General features: G+C 44.7%; 1 protein-coding gene across 5 annotated transcripts in view; it reads left to right on the forward strand.

Moving 5' to 3' along the window:
• The window catches only part of usp19 (ubiquitin specific peptidase 19), a 205,714-nt gene that overhangs the window by 98,919 nt on the left and 84,006 nt on the right, over nt 1-22,789 (forward strand). For all 5 annotated transcript variants that reach the window (XR_010977002.1, XM_068052211.1, XM_068052208.1 and 2 more), the window contains exons 5-6: nt 4,034-4,552; nt 13,313-13,700. Coding sequence is in view for 4 of the 5 variants with exons in the window: in XM_068052211.1 (XP_067908312.1) it covers nt 4,034-4,552; nt 13,313-13,700 (907 nt within the window). In the remaining variant the exon portion in view is untranslated. The remainder of the gene's footprint in view (nt 1-4,033; nt 4,553-13,312; nt 13,701-22,789) is intronic.

Here is a 22,789-nt window from a genome sequence, read left to right on the forward strand (position 1 = left end):
TTCATCAGAACTGGAAGAAGTTAAAGATTTAACAGTTTTTAAGCAAATTTATAGCCAAGAATGAACGACTGGGGGTAGGGGGAAGTGTGTTTTACAAAGAACAAAGAGCAGCACAGGAACAGGCCATTCGGCCCTCCAAGCCTGCGCCGATCTTGATGCCTGCCTAAACTAACACCTTCTGCACTTCCGGGGTCCGTATCCCTCCATTCCCATCCTATTCATATATTTGTCAAGATGCCTCTTAAATGTCGCTTTTGTACCTCCTTCCACCACCTCCCCCGGCAGCAAGTTCCAGGCACTCCCCACCCTCTGTGTAAAGAACTTGCCTCGCACATCCCCTCTAAACTTTGCCCCTCTCACCCTAAACCTATGTCCCCTAGTAACTGACTCTTCCACCCTGGGAAAAAGCTTCTGACTATCCACTCTGTCCATGCCGCTCATAACTTTGTAAACCTCTTATCATGTCGCCCCTCCACCTCCGTCGTTCCAATGAAAACAAACCGAGTTTATCCAACCTCTCCTCATAGCTAATGCCCTCCAGACCAGGCAACATCCTGGTAAACCTCTTCTGTACCCTCTCCAAAGCCTCAACGTCCTTCTGGTAGTGTGGCGACCAGAATTGCACACAATATTCTAACTGTGGCCTAACTAAAATTCTGTACAGCTGCAGCATGACTTGCCAATTTTTATACTCTATGCCCCGACCGATGAAGGCAAGCATGCCGTATGCCTTCTTGACTACCTTATCCACCTGCGTTGCCACTTTCAGTGACCTGTGGACCTGTACGCCCAGATCTCTCTGCCTGTCAATACTCCTAAGGGTTCTGCCATTTACTGTTCCCACCTGCATTAGACCTTCCAAAATGCATTACATTTGTCCGGATTAAGATCCATCTGCCATTTCTCCACCCAAGTCTCCAACCGATTTATATCCTGCTGTATCCTCTGACAATCCTCATCACTATCCGCAACTCCACCAACCTTTGTGTCGTCCACAAACTTACTAATCAGACCAGCTACATTTTCCTCCAAATCATTTATATATACTACAAAGAGCAAAGGTCCCAGCACTGATCCCTGCGGAACACCACTAGTCTCATCCCTCCATTCAGAAAAGCACCCATCCACTGCTACCCTCTGTCTTCTATGACTGAGCCAGTTCTGTATCCATCCTGCCAGCTCCCCTCTGATCCCGTGTGACTTCACCTTTTGTACCAGTCTGCCATGAGGGACCTTGTCAAAGGCTTTACTAAAGTCCATATAGATAACATCCACTGCCCTTCCTTCATCAATCATCTTTGTGTCACTTCCTCAAAAAAAACTCAATCAAATTAGTGAGACACGACCTCCCCTTCACAAAACCATGCTACTTCTCGCTAATAAGTTCATTTGTTTCCAAATGGGAGTAAATCCTATCCCGAAGAATCCTCTCTAATAATTTCCCTACCACTGACGTAAGGCTCACCGGCCTATAATTTCCTGGATTATCCTTGCCACCCTTCTTAAACAAAGGAACAACATTGGCTATTCTCCAGTCCTCTGGGACCTCACTTGTAGCCAATGAGGATGCACAGATTTCTGTCAAGGCCCCAGCAATTTCTTCCCTTGCCTCCCTCAGTATTCTAGGCTAGATCCCATCAGGCCCGGGGGACTAATCTACTTTAATGCTTTGCAAGACACCCAACACCACCTCCTTTTTGATAATGAGATGACTGAGACTATCTACACTCCCTTCCCTAGGCTCATCATCCACCAAGTCCTTCTCTTTGGTGAATACTGATGCAAAACACTCGTTTTGGTGGAGGGAAAGAACAAAGAGGCAGGTCTGTGATGGGATGGAGAGTAGGAGTGATGGCATATGAATTATGGAGGATTGTATCCACTCCTATTCTTTTGTGGTTTTAGTTTTGCTGTAGGAGCGGGCACACTTTCACTGTTGTATATATCTGGTGACCTTCCTTTATGGCTCAGCTAATTTTAGAGCTACAAGATTTCCTGGCTTGAAATAGCCAAGTCAGTGAAACTATGCTATCAGTTAGCACTTCAAATATTAATTGACAATATCCGTTTTCAAAAGATTCGTGTTGTAACCTCAATGAAATAAATTTCTGTGTATTTCTTATACAGAAAATTATACAGGGCGACACAGTGGTTAGCACTGCAGCCTCACAGCTCCAGCGACCCGGGTACGATTCTGGGTACTGCCTGTGCGGAGTTTGCAAGTTCTCCCTGTGACTGCCAGGTGCTCTGGTTTCCTCCCACAGCCAAAGACTTGCAGGTTGATAGGTAAATTGGCCATTGTAAATTGCCCCTAGTGTAGGTCGGTGGTAGGGGAATTAAGGGGATGTGGTAGGAATATGGGATTAATGTAGGATTAGTATAAATGGGTGGTTGATGGTCAACACAGACTCGGTGGGCCAAAGGGCCTGTTTCAGTGCTGTATCTCTAAATAAAAATAAAATAAATAAATTATGCAGAATGTTAACCTCAATTATGACTAGGCTGCTGCTATGCATTGGAATCAACTTCTTACAATCAATGTTGCATGTGGCCTCAAACTCTGTTACTCCCTGTCACTGTCCTGCCAATAGGGGAGACAAATTAATGGAGGCATCGACTTTAGTGAGTGAAACTGTTTAGGTCACAGAGTGGTTTCACACTCAGCAAGCATTGTGGGAGAGCAGTGCCTTCATTAGTCCAAGCCTGACTTTCAATGTATTGTGGTGACCATTGTTTAAATAATTCTGCAGTACTGTGTTTCGAGATGCAAGGGTTGTTTTTTTGGTCAGTGCCTAAAGAAAGTATGAACGTGGAAGAACTCGAAGGCAGATGAGAATTTATTTTAGAGCAGTGAGTTGTTATGATCTGGAATGCATTGCCAGGATGGTGGAAACAGGCTTAGTAATAACTTTCAAACGGAATTGGATAAAACCTTGTGAAAAAAATTTGCAGGGGAAAGGACAGGGGTAGTGGAACTAATTGGATAGCTCTTGCAATAGCAGGCATAGCCACGATGGGCCAAATGGTCTCCTTCAGTGCTATGTGATTCTATGATGCAGTCATAGGCTACCCTCCAGTGCCACAGCCACGTGGTTATTCTTTGTGTTGGCATCTGACACCAACATTTGCACTTAAAAACATGACCTACTGGCGAGTGTTTAGGACTGGTAACCCTTGCTGTTTTGGTTTACTGTTATTTTCATCTTTATCCGTCCCCACTTGCTCCCCCTTTCTGCTTAGCACAGGAATACGGTAGCACCGTTATCTGTGACCTGGCTGCTGTTGGCAAACTGTGACCCTGGTCTGTGTGACTTGGTTCCACACTGGGCATTGTGTTTACTGATTATGCTGTCTGGGCAAGTCTGCCATGATATTTTTATCAGTAGAAAATTGGCCTCGACATTTGTCACTTTGGTGGAAGTTTTGCAAGGAAATTGCATGCCAGTTTATTTAACTGAACTACGTTAAGGAACTACTACTGGCAATTATCAAATGTCCCCAAGTAGGAGTAAGTGGAAACTAACCAGGAGTAGATGAGTTGCAAAAGATGACTGATGCAACTTGTCATTGTCTGCCAATCTAAAGATGTTCCTTTTATCTAGTCTTGTCTATCTCACAACCAGTATTATCCACGCATGAGACTGTCTCCCATTTCATGCACCTGCCAATGAGAGCAAGCCGTTACTTATTTAATTGCATGCAGAGATCTCCGTGTAGCAGTTGGCATGCTGAAATACTGAAATGAGGAGGTGTCTTTTTTACACAGGCTGTTATGCTCAGGAATGTGCTGGCCTGGAAGGGCGGTGGAAGCAGATGCAATAGTAAATTTCAAAGGAGAAATGGATAAATACTTTAAGGGGAAAAATTTGCAAGTCAATGGGGAAAAGAGCAGGGGAGTGAGATTAATTGGATAGCTCTTTTGAAGAGGCATGATAGGCTGAATGGCAACCTCCTGTGCAGTAGGATTCTATGATTCTTTAAAATGTATTGACAAATGCATGTTTTATATTGACTTCTCTGATTACTTTTACAGAAGAAAGGTAAAGAACAGACTGCGTTGATTCTGCCCAGGGACATCGGAAAGGAGAAAAATTTGTTCAGTGAAGATGTCGCAGAAGAGGTGAAACCAGGAGAACCATCCAACAGCACTGAAAAGAAGAAACCTAAAGCTGAGCGTGGAGTTAAACGTCCGATCAACATGAAGGTGCCAGGAAAGACTGAATCGCCACCCGAACCTGGTGTAAAACGCACCATCCAATGCAAGGATCCGGAAAACACTCCTGCAATCCCTGAGCCAGTTGCAACACAGACTGTCTTTGTGAAGTGCCCAGAAGGAGTGGATACTGCTTCTCTCGAGCAGGATGCAAGATCTGCATTACGTCCAAAAAGTCCAGGAAGCGAATTGTGCACCAGTGATGCTGGTGGAGGCCTGTCTGACCCCACGCTTGAAACTAAAATGAAGAGGAACGGTCGGGGTCCCCAGGGTGACTGGCACATGGAGGATAAAAGTAGTGGAACAAACTCTGTTCAAGCATCGGCTGAGAAAGCTGAGGTATGTTGGCCATGCCTGTTAATGTTTTAGGCTGCATTTTCACAAATTTAATCTATTAGTGGTGATCCTTTCACAAATGGGATACAATAGTGCAAGGGTTATTTTACTGAACTAGTAATTCAAAGACTAAGGTTAATAATCAGCAGAGCGTGAGTTCAGATCCCACCAGAGCAGTTTCAGAATTTGAATTCAGTTTAAACAAAATGTAGAATAAAAAGCTGGCATCAGTAAAAGTGACCATGAAGCTGTCTGTGTTTAAAACCCCAACTGGTTCACTGCAGGGAACTTGTGACTCCAGTCCCATGCTATGTGGTTGACTCTTAACTGTACTCTGAAGTGGCCTAGTAAGACACTCTGTTATATTAAAATCATTTCCAGCAGTTCAAAAAGAAGGCCCACCTCCTCCACCTCAGGACAGCAAGAGATGGGTAATAAATGCTTACCTTGCCAGCAACTCCTGCATCCTGAAAATTCTTTTTAAATGAGTTTAATGCTATTTAGTTTAAAAATTGGTCCCATTTTGTTTGAGTTTTTTCCCTGCTGGAAAATACATAAAATAGGCATATGTGACCCATACAATTCGAAATGATTACAGGTACAAATTCTGCACATTTGAAGATGAAAAGGGCCACAAGTACTCGATGTGACAAAATAGCTGTAGGTCAAGTTCCGAGATCTAGGGATTTTAGTTAACTTGGCATTCAATATGTCCAACCACTGCAAGGCAGCTATCAACAAATCAGAAAGAATGCTTAACCATGGCTGTAGAATACAACAACTACTTACATTTATGTAGCATCTTTAACAGAAAACTTTCAAGGTATTCAGACAAGAAGATGGACACTAAGCCAAAGGAGGAGCTATTAGTAGTGATAAAGCAGCTTGGTTAAAAAGGTGGGTTTTAACGAGGGGAGGGTTGTCGAGGTTTAGGGAAGGAATTCCATGGTTTGTTGTCTAAGTGGTTGGAGGCATGATTGCCAATGATGGGGCGAAAGGAGTAGGGGATATACAAGGAAGCTTGTGTTGGAAGAAAGCAGAGTCCTTGGGGTGTGGTAGGGATGAAGGCAGTTCCAAAGATGGGGATAGATGAGGCCATGGAAGGATTTAAACAGGAGGATGAAAATTTTAAATGAGACACTGTAACCAGGAGCTAGTGTAGGTCATTGAGCAGATGGTTGAGTGGGACTTGGTGTGAAATAGGATGCAGGGAGCAGAATTTGGGATGAACTGAAGTTTGGAGTGAGGGAGGCTGGCCAGCAGAGCATTGGAGTGGGAATAGTCGAGTCTGGATGTGATAAAGGCATGGATGAGAGTTTCCACGACAGATAACCTGAGTTAGACTTGGAGGCAGGCAATGTTACACAAGTAAAAATAGATGGTCTTTGTAATGGAGCAGATATGGGATCAGATCAGATGCTAAGGTTGCAAACAATTGGATTCAACCCAAGGCAGTGGAGAGGATTGTGGTTGGAGTTATGCACAATGTCTTTGAACTTCCCAGAGTTTAACTAAAGGATATTGCAGATCTGACTGGACCACTTCAAGCAGTTTACTCATGGCACAATGCTAAAATTGGACCTGGGACATTTTCTGCTGCATAGCTCAGTACTGCAATAGGAGAACTTTGGAAGTGCAAATGGCTAAAGAAATCTGGCCTAATAGCGCAAACAGAAATATTTGTACTGATTCCATGTTAATGATTATAAAATGTTCAGTGTTAAATTGCAGATTTCAGTTAATTCACTCAACTCCTGCCCAAATGAAAGCAGCCACAAAGACTGTAGTGGTGCAAGGAGGTGGCCCATCATTTTCACTGAGCAACTGGTGTTTAGAAATAAATGAGGACTTGCCAGTGTCACCCAAAAGGGTGGAACAGTGGCGCAGTGGTTAGCACAGCAGCCTCACAGCTCCAGCAATCCGGGTTCAATTCTGGGTACTGCCTGTGTGGAGTTTGTAAGTTCTCCCTGTTTCTGCGTGGGTTTTCTCCGGGTACTCCGGTTTCCTCCCACCACCAAAGACTTGCAGGTTGATAGGTAAATTGGCCATTATAAATTGCCCCTAGTATAGATAGGTAGGTGGTAGGGGAATATAGGGACAGGTGGGGATGTGGTAGGAATATGGGATTAGTATAAATGGGTGGTTGATGGTCGGCACAGACTCGGTGGGCCGAAGGGCCTGTTTCAGTGCTGTATCTCTTTATAAAAAAAAACCCCAAGTAGTAGTTAATGTCAGTATTGGATTTTTGCAGTACAGTTTCAGTAGAAGTCTTTAAGATAATAAAGGGGTTTGATCATGTACACGGAGAGAAGACGTTTCCACTTGAGGACAGTCCAAAACTAGGGGTCATAAACTTAAAAAACAAATTGAATAAGAAATTCAGGAGAAGGTTCTTTACTCAGAGTGGTGAGAATGTGGAACTCGCTACCGCAGGGTGTGGTTGAGGGCAATAGTATAGATGCATTTAAGGGGAAGCTGGATAAACACGAGGGAGAAAGGAATAGAAGTATATGCTGATAGGGTGAGATGAAGTAGGGTGGGAGGAGGCTCGTGTGGAGCATAAACACTGGCATAGACTAGTTGGGCCAAATGGGCTGTACATTTGATGTAATACCTTGAGTCATGCACTAGAAAATCAAGGCTTGCCACTATGTTGAAACACAGCTGAGACTGGGTAGGATTGGGTGCCTGACCTGCAGAGTGCTAGATTTGGACTTGGAAATTAAGCCTGAGAAATTCAGTACAGGACATGTTCTGTAAAGTTAAAACTCGTTTTATCTTTACAGCAGTGGGATGGGAGTTAAAAGGAAAAGAGATTGATTAGTCCTTGATTGCATTATTGAACCATTGGGTTGCCAGAGTAGCTGTTGCATTTATGGGACAGCAGAACATTCGTTGTCCAACAGCTGTGTCTCACGCTGGAGGAAGCTGTCAGAAATGGTCAGTCTGCTAATAACACTGTCGCCAGCAGACAGGGACCTGTTAATGAAGTCACAGCCATGGCGATGGCACAACAAACTTGATTTTTATTTCCTGCTTTGTGCCTTTGTTTCTTTCAGTAGTTCTGGTTTTATTGTACATCGCACCAGCTCAATTAACATGCAGTCTCCTTTGTTTTTATTTTCCAGTGTAAGGTTATTTCATTTTAGCATTTTTAAAAGTAGCTCTTTTTACCCAACCAAAAATAAATTGGAAACTTGTGGAATCGAAGAGTTCTCCAACTCGTTGTTCTGACATGTACCTGAGCCACTGATCGTTGCTTGGTTTGCCCATTGGACCAATGATGTATCTTCTTTAGGTACCTGAGGTGTTGCCTTTATTGCTCATGATCAGTTGGCTTTTAAACTAACACATTCTGACTGTTAGCTGAATGCCTATTGCAGATAGATTGATGTGAATTGGTCACAGGAGTTTATTTATAAATCTGTTCTCAGTGTTGCTGAGATCGCATTCTTTGCCCATTTCTAGTTGGCCTGAAAAAATGATTGTTGGCCACTTCAGAGGTTAAAGATTAAGATTTAGGGTTATGGAAAAGGACATAGAGGGACTGGAAATAAGAGTACTGAATTGGGGGAAGCAGATTTCAATATGATAAAACGGTATCTGGCCAAAGTGAACTGGGAGCAGCAGCTTATAGGAACGTCTACATCAGACCAGTGGGAGAAAGGAAATTGCAAGGGTTCAGGTCCAGAATGTTCCCGTAAAGGTGAAGAGTAGGACCAATAACTCCAGGGAACTCTGGACGTCAAGGGATAATAGAGGATTGGATAAGAAAAAAAAGGAGACGTATGGCAGATTCAGAGTGCTGGAAACAGCGCAGGCCCAAGAGGAGTATAGAAAGTGTAGGGGAGTACTTAAAAAAAAAAAAAAAAGTAGTTAGGAGAGCGAAGAGGGAGCATGAAAAATCACTGGCACACAAGATGAAGGAAAATCCCAAGGCGTTTTATAAGTATGTTAGGGGCGAGAGGATAACTAGGGAAAAAGTGGGGCCCATTAGGGATCTAAGAGGCAATCTGTGTTTATTTTTTTTATCCATTCATGGGATTTGGGCGTCGCTGGCCAGGCCAGCATTTATTGCCCATCCCTAATTGCCCTTGAGAAGGTGGTGGTGAGCTGCCTTCTTGAACCGCTGCAGTCCATTTGGGGTAGGTACACCCACAGTGCTGTTAGGAAGGGAGTTCCAGGATTTTGACCCAGCGACAGTGAAGGAACGTTGATATAGTTCCATGTCAGGATGGTGTGTGACTTGGAGGGGAACTTGCAGGTGGTGGTGTTGCCATGCATTTGCTGCCATTGTCCTTCTAGCTGGTAGAGGTCGCGGGTTTAGAAGGTGCTGTCTAAGGAGCCTTGGTGCATTTCTGCAGTGCATCTTGTAGATGGTACGCACTGCTGCCACTGTGCATCGGTGGTGGAGGGAGTGAATGTTTGTAGATGGGGTGCCAATCAAGCGGGCTGCTTTGACCTGGATGGTGTCAACCTTCTCGAGTGTTGTTGGAGCTGCACCCATCCAGGCAAGTGGAGAGTATTCCATCACACTCCTGACTTGTGCCTTGTAGATGGTGGACAGGCACTGGGGAGTCAGGATGTGAGTTACTCGCCTCAGGATTCCTAGCCTCTGACCTGCTCTTGTAGTCACAGTATTTATATGGCTACTCCAGTTCAGTTTCTGGTCAATGGTAGCCCCTAGGATGTTGTTAGTGGGGGATTCAGCAATGCTAATGCCATTGAATGTCAAGGGGAGATGGTTAGATTCTCTCTTGTTGGAGATGGTCATTGCCTGGCACTTGTGTGGCGCGAATGTTACTTGCCACTTATCAGCCCAAGCCTGGATATTGTCCAGGTCTTGCTGCATTTCTACACGGACTGCTTCAGTATCTGAGGAGTCACGAATGGTGCTGAACATTGTGCAATCATCAGCAAACATCCCCACTTCTGACCTTATGATTGAAGGAAGGTCATTGATGAAGCAGCTGAAGATGGTTGGGCCTAGGACACTACCCTGAGGAACTCCTGCAGTGGTATCTTGGAGCTCAGATGATTGACCTCCAACAACAACCACCATCTTCCTTTGTGCTAGGTATGACTCCAGCCAGTGGAGAGTTTTCACCCTGATTCCCATTGACCTCAGTTTTGCTAGGGCTCCTCGATGCCATACTCGGTCAAATGCTGCTTTGATGTCAAGGGCAGTCACTCTCACCTCATCTCTTGAGTTCAGCTCTTTTGTCCAGGTTTGAACCAAAGCTGTATGAGGTCAGGAGCTGAGTGGAGCCGGAGGACATAAGTGAGGTTTTAAATGATTACTTTTCATCTGTGTTAACCATGGAGAGGGACGATGTAGGTGTAGTGATCAGGGAGGGCGATTGTGATATACTTGATCAAATTAGCATTGAAAAGGAGGAAGTCTTAGCGGGCTTTAAAGGTGGATAAATCCCCAGGCTCAGATGAGATGTATCCCAGACTGCCATGTTAGGCAAGGGAGGAGATAGCAGGGGCTCTGACACAAATTTTCAGATCCTCTCTGGCCTCAGGGGAGGTGCCAGAGGATTGGAGGACAGCGAATGTGGTACCATTATTCAAGAAGGGTTGCAGGGATAAACCAGATAATTATCGGCCTGTGAGTCTAACATCAGTGGTAGGGAAATTCTGAGACAGGATTAATCTCCATTTGGCGAGGCAGGGATTGTCAGCATGGCTTTGTCAGAGGGAGATGGTGTCTAACTTGATTGAATTTTTCGAGGAGGTGGCTAGTGGTGTAGATGAGGGTAAAGCAGTTAATGTCCTCTACATAGACTTCTGTAAGGTTTTTGATAAGGTCCCACATGGGCGATTGTTTAAGAAGGTAAGAGCCCATGGGATCCAGGGTAATTTGACAAGTTGGATTCAAAATTGGCTTAGTGGAAGGAGACACAGGTGATGGTCGAGGGTTGTTTTTACGAATGGAGGCCTGTGACCAGTGGGATACCGCAGGGATCAGTGCTGAGACCCTTGCTGTTTGTAGCGTACATTAATGATTTAGACGTGAATTTAGGAGGTATGATCAGTAAGTTCGCAGATGACACAAAAATTGGTGGTGTCGTAAATAGTGAGGAAGAAGGCCTTAGATTACTGGACGATATAGATGGGCTGGTAAGATGGGCGGAGCTGTGGCAAATGGAATTTAATCTTGAAAAGTGTGAGGTAATGCACTTTGGGAGGACTAACAAGGCAAGAGAATATACAATGGTTGGTTGGACCCTAGGGAGTACAAAGAGTCAGAGGGATCTTGGGGTGCTTGTCCATAGATCACTGAAAGCAGCAGCACAGATCGATGAGGTGGTTAGGAAGGCATACGGGATACTTGCCTTTATTAGCCGAGGTATAGATTATAAGATCAGGGAGGTTATGATGGAGCTGTATAAAACACTGGTTAGGCTGCAGCTGGAGTCCTGTGTACAGTTCTGATCACCACACTATAGGAAGGATGTGATTGCACTGGAGAGACTGCAGAGGAGATTCACCAGGATGTTGCCTGGGCTGGAGCATTTCAGTTATGAAGAGAGACTGGATAGGCTGGGGTTGTTTTCCTTGAAGCAGAGAATGCTGAGGGGGGAACTTGAGTGACGTATACAAAATTAAGGGGCATTGATAGGTTAGATAGGAAGAAACTTTTTCTCTTAGCGGAGAGGTCAGTAACTAGGGGGCATAGGTTTAAAGTAAGGGGCAGGAGGTTTAGAGGGGAGTTGAGGAAAAGATTTTCCCTCAGGGTGATTGGAATCTGGAACACACTTCCTGAAGGGGTGATAGAGGCAGGAACACTCACGATATTTAAAAAGTATTTAGATGATCACTTGAAACGCCATAACATAAGGCTACGGGCCAACTGCGGAGAAGTGGGATTAGTTTTGGACGGGTGCTTGATGATAAGCGCAGGCGTGTTGGGCCGAAGGGCCTGTTTCTGTGCTGTAATACTCTGACTCTGACATTATCTCAACAGCATAGTGTGGGCAAGAATCTTGTGTAGGCGCAGACAGGATAGTGATATCTGTGTACCAGTTGTGTAGGCACAGACAGGATAGTGATATCGGTGTACCAGTTGTGTAGGCACAGACAGGATAGTGATATCGGTGTACCAGTTGTGTAGGCACAGACAGGATAGTGATATCGGTGTACCAGTTGTGTAGGCACAGACAGGATAGTGATATCGGTGAACCAGTTGTGCAAGAACAGACAGGATAGTGATATCGGTGTACCAGTTGTGTAGGCACAGACAGGATAGTGATATCGGTGTACCAGTTGTGTAGGCACAGACAGGATAGTGATATCGGTGAACCAGTTGTGTAGGCACAGACAGGATAGTGATATCGGTGAACCAGTTGTGTAGGCACAGACAGGATAGTGATATCGGTGAACCAGTTGTGTAGGCACAGACAGGATAGTGATATCGGTGAACCAGTTGTGTAGGCACAGACAGGATAGTGATATCGGTGAACCAGTTGTGTAGGCACAGACAGGATAGTGATATCGGTGAACCAGTTGTGTAGGCACAGACAGGATAGTGATATCGGTGAACCAGTTGTGTAGGCACAGACAGGATAGTGATATCGGTGAACCAGTTGTGTAGGCACAGACAGTTTATTGATATCGGTGAACCAGTTGGCCTTTCTGACAATCGAGCAGATTTCATGGTCATTTTGCCAGCCAGCCCACAAAAGGCCAGATTTTATTGATTCAGTCTCACAGCTTATGATGGGATCTGAACTTGTGACCTCTTGGTTGCTAGTTCAGTATCAGAACCACTGCTGTACCATAGCCTCACTGGCTCTTATTCAGGTTAGTGGTTTGGCTGATCAGAGATGAATGAAATTCATAAAGGCTTTATGTTGGAACTAAAGTTAGCAGGCATGTGTTCTTCATGGGTGGGACAGAACTTGTCAAAATAAGATGCTGATAGAGGACTAGAGGTGTTAGTTGTCTTGTCACTCATCTTGTCTAAAGAGTGAGTTACCAATAAACAAAGCACATAGGAAGGTGGGTAGTAAGTGCAGATCAGTTCAGATTCCTGGAGGTCATGCTGAAGTTGCAAAATGCCATGGCCAGGTTCCACCTGAAGTAGTGGTGCAATTCTGGTCACCACAATGTAAGGGAGCTGTCCAGGCAGGAGTGAACAATGAGACTGCTCCCAGTTGACCGAGAAGAGCTTGGAGGAAAGACTGGTCGAACTGTACCTCTTCAACCTTCAGGAGAGATGCTTCTGATGGGTCATAAGCAAGTTATATAAGACACTGAGCAGTATAGAGATAATACAACTGAGCAGTACTTGGAGATACACCAGGGCATCAAGATAAGATAGCACAGGATCAGGTAGGTTTATTTCAAAAGTCAAGTATTTTTTACACCGAGGTTAAGGTAAACAGCAGGTGGCCAGTTTTGTTAGGATGGGTATAGCTGGTGCTGCAATGGGAAGACCTCTCTGCCTCCCCATCTCTCTGCCCTCCTTCAACACCCTCCTGAAATTTACTTCTGACCAAGCTTTTGGTCACTCCTCCTAAATCTCCTCCTTTTGTCCATTTTTGTCAGACTTTGTAATACCTTGGTGTTGAAAGAGCTATGTAAAAGCACGTTGCTGTCGAAGATAGTTAGATTGACAATCAGGAAGCAAGCAATCAAATGGGCCAATACATCTTCATCTTGACTGATCTCGTGAAGAACTGACCTATAATGTTGTTGAGTGAAACACCGATTAAATTGCCATTGAGACTAATGCTTGTATTTTCTTCCCAAAAGGTGGAAGTGACTGAGAAATTGCTGCCCAAGAACCAGGATATCAATGCTGTAACAGCTGGGTTACTCTGTGAAGCTGTAGCAAAGACTTCAAGTGTAAATGTTCCTATGGAACAGGTAGTGGGTGCAGCAGAGGTTAAGACTCAGGAACCTGTTGGAGACAGTTTTGGGGTCACTGAAGCAGCAGTGGAGAAACCTCTGACTCAAAGCCCTTGTCCAAATGAGAACTGTGTTGGAAGATCTGTTGGGAAGCAAGTGGACCCTGTTGAACAAATAACTGGAGGAAATCTCCCAGTGGAAAGACCTGCTGAAGATACTGCAGCACTACCTAGCTCATCTGTGGAAAAGACTGATCAAACAAAGGAGGAGCCTGCTGACGAAAAACTTGAAGGTAATGGGCTGATGCACGTTTTTAAATTAAACATGTGGGGGAAAAAGTACAATTGAAACACTTCAGTTTTTGCCAGTTTTCCTGACAGAACAGAAACAGGCCATTCAGCCCAATTAGTCTATGCTGGTGTATATGATATGCTCCACATGAGCCTCCTCCCTACCTACTTCATTTAACCCCATCAAAATACCCTTCTATTCCTTTCTCCCTCATACTTAGCTGGCTTCTTCTCAAATACATCTATGCTATCTTGTATTTATGACCTCTAGTACTGGTCTCTCCCTCCAAAGCTGCTTCTCTGTCTCCCCTATCAAACCCTTACATAATTTTTAAGACTTCTATCAGGTCACCCCACCTCCCCTGCAGTCTTCTCTTTTTCCAGGGAAAAGAGCCTCAGCCTGTTCAATCCTTCCTGATAATTATAACCTTGGTTAGCAGCATATTCAATGGCATTATGAGCCAAATCCCATTCTACCATTTATCCAACATCAAATGTGCATCCTTTCTAGCAGGGATCAATGGATGCTGACTAGAAGCAGGAACCGTGGCTGATTTTGTTTTCTTTCCGGGGGCACTGATTCCAATTCCAGCTCCTCAATTGATGTTCAGGCTGACAGCATCTTAGCACAGACCTAGCATCAAAACTCCTGTTCTATGTGCTTCAGGACCATACCAGGCAGTGCTCTTACTTAGACCATTAGGGAGTGTAACACAAACAAATTTGATTATATCTAATGTCTCACAAAGACAATTTTATTATTTCTGGATTTTTAATCATCTAAACTTGTACATTAGTCATTTTGCAACTTTATACATTTTAACTATCACCAATCTTGCTGCTTTCATACAGCTTGTTAGAATAATGCCATCTAAAACATCCTGTGAAGCTGAGATCTGCTCAGCAGTGGGCAGTAAGTACAGACTGTTGTGAAAGGCTTTTTGTGATCTAATCACCTGTAGGAAACTCAAAGTTGACTTTTATTTAAGGACTGGTTGACATTGCAGAGATGTCCTATGTTCCCTTCCATTCCTGTGTAAAGCTGTGAATATATGCTCGCTCTCCAGTTGGTTAAATACTTAAACTTTGTTCCCCATAATATTTAACAATTAGTCTCTTAGAACTGAACTAGTATGAACTAGGAGATATTTGCAGATCACATCTAACTATCATTGTTCTGCATTCATTTATCCTTAGCGTACTGTAAGAACTTCTAAATTATATGCAGGGAGGGCTCTAGGCAGTGGCCTTCAACCTTTCTAAATGCACATCCTTCATCCTGTCCCTTAGGTTCACATGTAGTATGGTACCAGATTTTGCACAACCTTGTGTTCTTATTTATTGTCTCCTTTTATTGGAAAGTTGGGTTGTTTAGCATTGAGATTAATTTTGTCAATCCACAGATTTCATTGTGATGATGCATGTTTTGTTTGGACATGAACTCTCACAATCGCCATGTTTTGAGGTGTGTTGCCTTTGCCTTAACAGCCTCAGAAATTAATGGCAACTACTTGGGGGTTTTGGGGAGGGGGTTGGGGGGGGGGGGGTGGAAATGTCTGTTGATCCCAGTCCCTGCTGTAGCAGTAAATTCAGAGTGTGCAGAAAACAGCTTTCAGGAAACAATCTTTGTCTGGATTTGCTGGGAAGGTTGATTTCTGGTTACAGCCAGTTCTGATGAAGGGTCGCTGACCTGAAACGTTAACTCTACTTCTCTCTCCACAGGATGCTGCCAGACCTGCTGAGTATTTCCAGCATTTCTTGTTTTTATTTCAGATTTCCAGCATCAGCAGTATTTTGCTTTTATTTTGGCACAAATCGTGTCTGTGTCTATCTCGCTGCCATAAAATGAAAAACATTCGGAGGATCTTTGCTGGGATCCGCATATGTGTCTGTCTCAGGCTAGCTCAGTGTTCATTATCAACTTGTGTATCAAGCACACACCTTTGTAGCCTGTCAACATAGGTTTGGAACCATGTTATATATCCTATAGGTGTCTGATCAGAGCTATGTTCGAGGAAGATTTAATTGTTAGTCAAAATTGAGGTGAAATTAAGGCATTTTGATAGAGTAACTATTCCACTGGCAGGAGGTGTTGGTAACCAGAGGGCACAGATTTTCTAATTTGCAAAAGAAGCACAGGGAGAATTAGGATAATTTCACACTGAGTTGTTATGATCTGGAATGTCTGAAAGGGTGGTGAAAGCAGGTTCAATAATAACTTTCAAAAGGGATTTGGATAAATACTTAAAGTTTAAATTTGCAGAGCTATAGGGAAAGCAGGGGAATGGGACTAATTTGATAGCGCTTTCAAAGAGCCAGCACAGGCACGATGGGCGAATGGCTCCTTCTGTAAGATTTTGTGTTGGTAAACCTTGGGCAAAGTTTCCATGAGTGTTTCAGCACTTTGTAAGTTAATGGGATCCTGTTGTGAATGCTTTTGTTCAAAATAATGATCCAGGCATGTTCCTCTCAACTTTGAGTTGTGTTCCACACCTCTGGAGATGCTGTCAGATTAGTTAGATGTTTCCTTCTGGGAACATTTTGTATGTTAAAGCAGCTGATGATTGAGGAAATGACGTTGGAAGATAACGGGTTCTGCAGTTGCAATCCAAAAAGGGCAGGAAGGCATTTGATACCAGCTCCTGTGAAACAATGTTTGAGCCAGTAATGTCCCAGCTAATTCAAAGTATGTTGCGACTGCCTGTCTCCTATAGACCTCAAGGACATGGTCACGTGATACAGATCACACTCCCAAGGTTTCAGTGTGAAGAACAGACACAGGTATTTCCCCTGGGTCTGATGTGCCATATGGGTAAGAGTCTGGAGAAGTGTCAATTTTCCAAGTTCATTGCATCCTAAACCAGGGCTTGGTAATGGAACAAGATTGATAGTTAGGAAGCTGTTTTCTTCGATGATAGATGCTGAAATTATAACAGGCAGATTTCAAGGAAATAAGCTGTTTATTCCTCGAACAATATTGAGCCCATCAGATGTTAACCTGCCTTTTCAACTCAGGAGAAAACAGTTTCCAATTAGAGTTTCATATTCTGTGACTATAACTGGAGGACAGTAAATGTACCATTTTTCAGGAAGGCAAGGCTAAGGGAGTAAACCCTAACAGAAAATCCGGAGCGGATCCCCGTAGGCGGTCATGTGTCACCTTTGGCATGTTTCCGGCAGTTCCTGCAGCCATACTGGTGCCAAACGTCGTGCTCTGCACTCCTTTGGACCCCACCAGAAAGGCCAAGAGGGGGGTTTTGACGCTTGGGCAACTCTCAACCTCCATACATTCGCCCAGGCATGCGCCATGGAGAGGTCACTTCATAGTTGCCTCGCAGCGACTGACACCACTGACCACCTCCAGGTGCTTACCCATTGTCTCTCGAGACAAGGAGGCCAAAGAAGATGCACTTGGAGAGAAATGGAAACAGGAGCTTGTACAGAATGTGGTGTATGAGGTTTATTGGGAATTGGTTTCTTGTTGCAGGGTTGCAGAATTATTCAAGGTGAACGTCGAGCAAAGGACATGTCACTAATGCACATCAGTGATTTGGTTTCACAAACTGTGCAAAATGATTACATTTCAGGCAATGCCAAACTGGGGGGATGGTGGCAGTAGAATTGGGAGGCAGCTCAGAAATCACAGAATACATTGGACAAAATGTGTAAGTGGGGTTAATAATGAAATTTAATGTAGACAAGTGAAAAGTACTGAGCATGGGAAGGACAATCAGGCAACAAACATGATCCATGAATGGAGCTGAAATAGCATGGGATGAAGCTCAAGTTCAGGGAGAGGCAGGACTGGCAACTCAGTATTCCAGGGTATAGAATCTTCAAGCGTGATAGGGGAGGGGATAAAAGAGGAGTTGGCATTGCACTTTTGATTCAGGAGTTAATTACTGCAGTACGGAGGGATGATATCTTAGAAAGTTCTTCAAATGAGGCCATATGGGTAGAACTTAAAAACAAAGGGGGCAATCACTTGGCTGGGAGTGTACTACAGGCCTCCAAACAGTCAGGGAGAGATAGAGGAGCAGATATGTAGGCAAATCTGAGAGGTGTAAAAATAATAGGGTAATACGAGATTTCAACTTAGCTAATTTACTTAACAGGCGGTTAAAAAAAAAGGCCTTCGTAGCGAGAGGATTCGAGTATAGTATATGTCTTGCTGAAATTATACAGGACCTTGGTGAGGCCACACCTGAAATATTGTGTGCAGTTTTTGTATCCTCATCTGAGGAAGGATGTTCTTGCTATAGAGGGAGTGCAGCAAAGGTTTACCAGACTGATTCCTGGGATGGCGGGACTGACATAGGAGAGATAGGGTCGGTTAGGATTATATTCGCTGGAGTTCAGAAGAGTGAGGGGGGGATCTCACAGGACTTGACATGTAGATGCAGGAAGGATGTTCCCGATGGTGGGTGAGTCCAGAACCAGGAGTCACAGTCTAAGGATACAGGGTAAACTTTTCAGGACTGAGATGAGGAGAAATTTCTTCACCCAGAGAGTGGTGAGCCTGTGGAATTCGCTACCACAGAAAGCAGTTGAGGCCAAAACATTGTATGTTTTCAAGAAGGAGTTAGATATAGCTCTTGGGGCGAAAGGGATCAAAGGGTATGGGGAGAAAGCGGGAACAGGTTACTGAATTGGATGATCAGCCATGGTCATAATGAATGGCGGAGCAGGCTCGAAGGGCCGAATGGCTGCCTCCTATTTTCTGTTTTTTTTTCTATATTTCTAATATCAACTGGGATAGTCTTAATGTAAAAGGCTTAAAGAGGGCGGAATTCTTAAAATGCATACAGGAGAGCTTTTTGAGCCAGTACATAGAAAGTCCAGCAAGAGAAGGGACAGTACTGGACCTAATCCTAGGGAATGAAGCTGGACAAGTGGTAGAAGTGTCAGTGGGGGAGCATTTTGGGAATAGTGACCATAACTCTAAGATTTAAGGTAGTTATGGAAAAGGACAAAGACGGGGCCAGAAATAAATTTGGAGAAGGCCGATTTCAATATGATAAAACAGGATCTGGCCAAAGTGGACTGGGAGCAGCTACTTTTCTACATTAGACCAGTGGGAGTCATTCAAAGAGGAAATAGTGAGGGTTCAGAATAAACATGTACCCGTTAAGGTGAAGGGTAGGACCAACAGGTCCAGGGAACCCTAGATGTCAAGGGATATAGAGTATTGGATCAGGGAAAAAAAGGAGGCTTTTGGCAGATTCGGAGCACTGAAAACAGCGGAGACACGAGAGGAGTATAGAAAGTGTAGGGGCGGGGGGTACTAAAAAAAAGTAATCAGGATAGCGAAGAGGGGGCATGAAAATGCACTGGCAGTCAATATAAAGAAAAATCCTAAGGCGTTTTATAAGTATATTAAGGGCAAGAGGATAACCAAGGAAAGAGTTGGTCCCATTAGGGACCAGAGTGGCTATCTGTGTGTGGAGGCGGAGGACATGGGTGAGGTTTTCAATGATTACTTTGCATCTGTGTTCACTATGGAGAAGGACAATATAGGTGTAGAGATCAGGGAGCGGGATTGTGATATACTTGAACATATTAGCATTGAAAGGGAGGAAATATTAGCTGTTTTAGCGGGCTTAAAAGTGGATAAATCCCCAGGCCCAGATGAGATGTATGCCAGGCTGTTAAGTGAGGCAAGGGAGGAGATAGCAGGGGCTCTGACACAAATTTTCAAATCCTCTCTGGCCACAGGAGAGGTGCCAGAGGACTGGAGGACAGAGAATGTGGTGCCATTATTCAAGAAGGGTAGCAGGGATAAACCAGATAATTACAGGCCGATGAGTCTAACATCAATGGTAGGGAAATTATTGGAAATAATTCTGAGGGACAGGATTACTCGCCACTTGGAGAGGCAGGGATTAATCAGGGATAGTGAGCATGGCTTTATCAGGGAGAGATCATGTCAAACTAACTTGATTTGAATTTTTTGAGTTGGTGACTAGATGTGCAGATCATGTGTAAAGCAGTTGATGTAGTCTACATGGCCTGCAGTAAGGCTTTTGATAAGGACCTGTGTAGGAGATTGGTTAAGAAGGTAAGAGCCCATGGGATCCAGGGCAATTTGGCAAAGTGGATCCAAAATTGGCTTAATGGCAGGAGGCAGAGGGTGATGGTCGAGGGTTGTTTTTGCCAGTGGAAGCCTGTGACCAATAGTGTACCGCAGGGATCGGTGCTGGGACCCTTGCTGTTTGTAGTGTACATTTATGATTTAGATGTGAATATAGGTGCGAAGTATACAGTAAATGGCAGAACCCTGAGGAGTATTGACAGACAGATCTGGGCGTACAGGCCCACAGGTCACAAAGTGGCAACGCAGGTGGATAAGGTCGTCAAGAAGGCATACGGCATGCTTGCCTTCATCGGTCGGGGCATAGAGTATAAAAATTGGCAAGTCATGCTGCAGTGATACAGAACTTTAGTTAGGCCACACTTAGAATGTTGCGTGCAATTGTAGTTGCCACACTACCAGAAGGACGTGGAGGCTTTGGAGAGGGTACAGAAGAGGTTTACCAGGATGTTGCCTGGTCTGGAGGGCATTAGCTGTGAGGAAGGTTGGATAAACTCTGATTTGTTTTCACTGAAACGCCGGAGGTGGAGGAGCGACATGATAGAGGTTTACAAAGTTATGAGTGGCATGGACAGAGTGGATAGTCAGAAGCTTTTTCCCAGGGTGGAAGAGTCAGTTACGAGGGGGCATAGGTTTAAGATGCGAGGGGCAAAGTTTAGAGGGGATGTGCGAGGCAAGTTCTTTACACAGAGGGTGGTGAATACCTGGAACTTGCTGCCGGGGGAGGTGGTGGAAGCAGATACGATAGCGACGTTTAAGAGGCATCTTGACGAATACATGAATAGGATGGGAATAGAGGGATGTGGTCCCCGGAAGTGCGGAAGGTTTTAGTTTAGACAGGCACCAAGATCGGCGCAGGCTTGGAGGGCCGAATGGCCTGTTCCTGTGCTGTACTGTTCTTTGTTCTTTGTTATAGGAGGTATGGTAAGTTGGCAGATGACACGAAAATTGGTGGTGTAAATTCGAGAGGATGAAAACCTTAGATTTCAGGATGCTATAGATGGGCTGGTAAGATGGGCGTAGCAGTGGCAAATGGAATTTAATCCTGAGAAGTGTGAGGTGATGCATTTTGGGAGGATTAACAAGGCAAGGGAATATACAATGGATGGTTAGGACCCTAGGAAGTACAGAAGGTCAGAGGGACCTTGGTGTATTTGTCCACAGATCACTGAAGGCAGCAGCACAGATAGATAAGATGGTTAGGAAGGCAAATGGGATACTTGCCTTTATCAGCCGAGGCATAGAATATAAGAGCAGGGAGGTTATGATGGAGCTCCATAAAATGCTAGTTAGGCCACAGCTGAAGTACTGTGTACAGTTCAGGGCACCACACGACAGGAAGGATGTGATTGCACTGGAGAGGGTACAGAGGAAATTCGCCAGGATGTTACCTGGGCTGGAGCATTTCGGCTATGCAGAGAGACTGAAAAGGCTGAGGTTGTTTTCCTTAGAGCAGAGAAGGCTGAGGGGGGACATGATTGAGGTATACAAAATTATTAGGGGCATTGATAGGTTAGATAGGAAAACTTTTTCCCTTAGCAGCAGGATCAATAACCAGGGGGCATAGATTTAAGGTAAGGGGCAGGAGGTTTAGAGAGGATTTGAGGAAAATCTTTTCACTGAGGGTGGTTGGAATCTGGAACGCACTGCCTGAAGAGGTGGGAGAGGCAGGAACGCTCACAACATTTAAGAAGTCTTTAGATGAGCACTTGAAATGCCATAGCATACAAGGCTACAGGCCAAGTGCTGGAAAATGGGATTAGAATAGTTAGGTGCTTGATGGCCGGCACAGACACGATGGGCCGAAGGGCCTGTTTCTGTGCTGTATAACTCTGGCTCTAAAATAGGCCCATGACTCTTTGTAAACTCAACACGTCCAACAAATACAGCACAGCAATCAAAAAAAAAACAAAGCCAATGGCCCAAGTAGTGGAATATGTCCAATAACGCCACGATCAAGTCATACCTTGAGCACTGGGTCCCATCTGGTCACAGATGCAAAGGGAAACATTAAAGTGCTGATTTCCATCACCAAGAGTGGCTCGGTAGCACCACTACTGACCGAGCTGGCCGAGTCCTAAAGAACATAGCTGCTAGACTGGGTCTGCGGCAGGTGATGGGGGAACCAACAAGAGGGAAAAACATAATTGATCTCGTCCTCACCAATCTGCCTGCCGCAGATGCTTCTGTCCATGACAGTATTGGTGGGAGTGACCACCGCACAGTCCTTGTGTAGACGAAGTCCCACCTTCACATTAATGATACCGTCCATCGTGTTCTGTGGCACTATCACTAAATGGGATAGATTTCGAACAGATCTAGCAATGCAAAACTGGGCATCCATGAGGCGCTGTGGGCCATCAACAGCAGCAGAATTGTACTCAACCACAATCAGTAGCCTCATGGCCTGGCATATCCCCCACTCTACCATTACCATCAAGCCAGGAGACCAACCCTGGTTCAATGAAGAGTGCAGGAGGGCATGCCAGGAGCAGCACCAGGCATACCTCAAAATGAGGTGTCAACCTGGTGAAACTACAACCCAGGACTACTTGCATGCCAAACTGCGTAAACAGCATGCGATAGACAGAGCTAAGCGATCCCATAACCAACAGATCAGATCGAAGCTCTGCAGTCCTGCCACATCCTGACATGAATGGTGGTGGACAATTAAACAACTAACTGGAGGAGGTGGCTCCACAACTATCCCCATCCTCAATGATGGGGGAGCCCAGCACATCAGTGCAAAAGATAAGGCTCTGCACTCCTTTGGACCCCACCAGAAAGGCCAAGAGGGGGGTTTTGACGCTTGGGCAACTCTCAACCTCCATACATTCGCCCAGGCATGCGCCATGGAGAGGTCACTTCATAGTTGCCTCGCAGCGACTGACACCACTGACCACCTCCAGGTGCTTACCCATTGTCTCTCGAGACAAGGAGGCCAAAGAAGAAGAAGATTTGCAACAATCTTCAGCCAGAAGTGCTGAGTTGATGATCCAT

Source organism: Heterodontus francisci, chromosome 19 (genome assembly GCF_036365525.1).
Source record: "Heterodontus francisci isolate sHetFra1 chromosome 19, sHetFra1.hap1, whole genome shotgun sequence".
NCBI lineage: Eukaryota > Metazoa > Chordata > Chondrichthyes > Heterodontiformes > Heterodontidae > Heterodontus > Heterodontus francisci.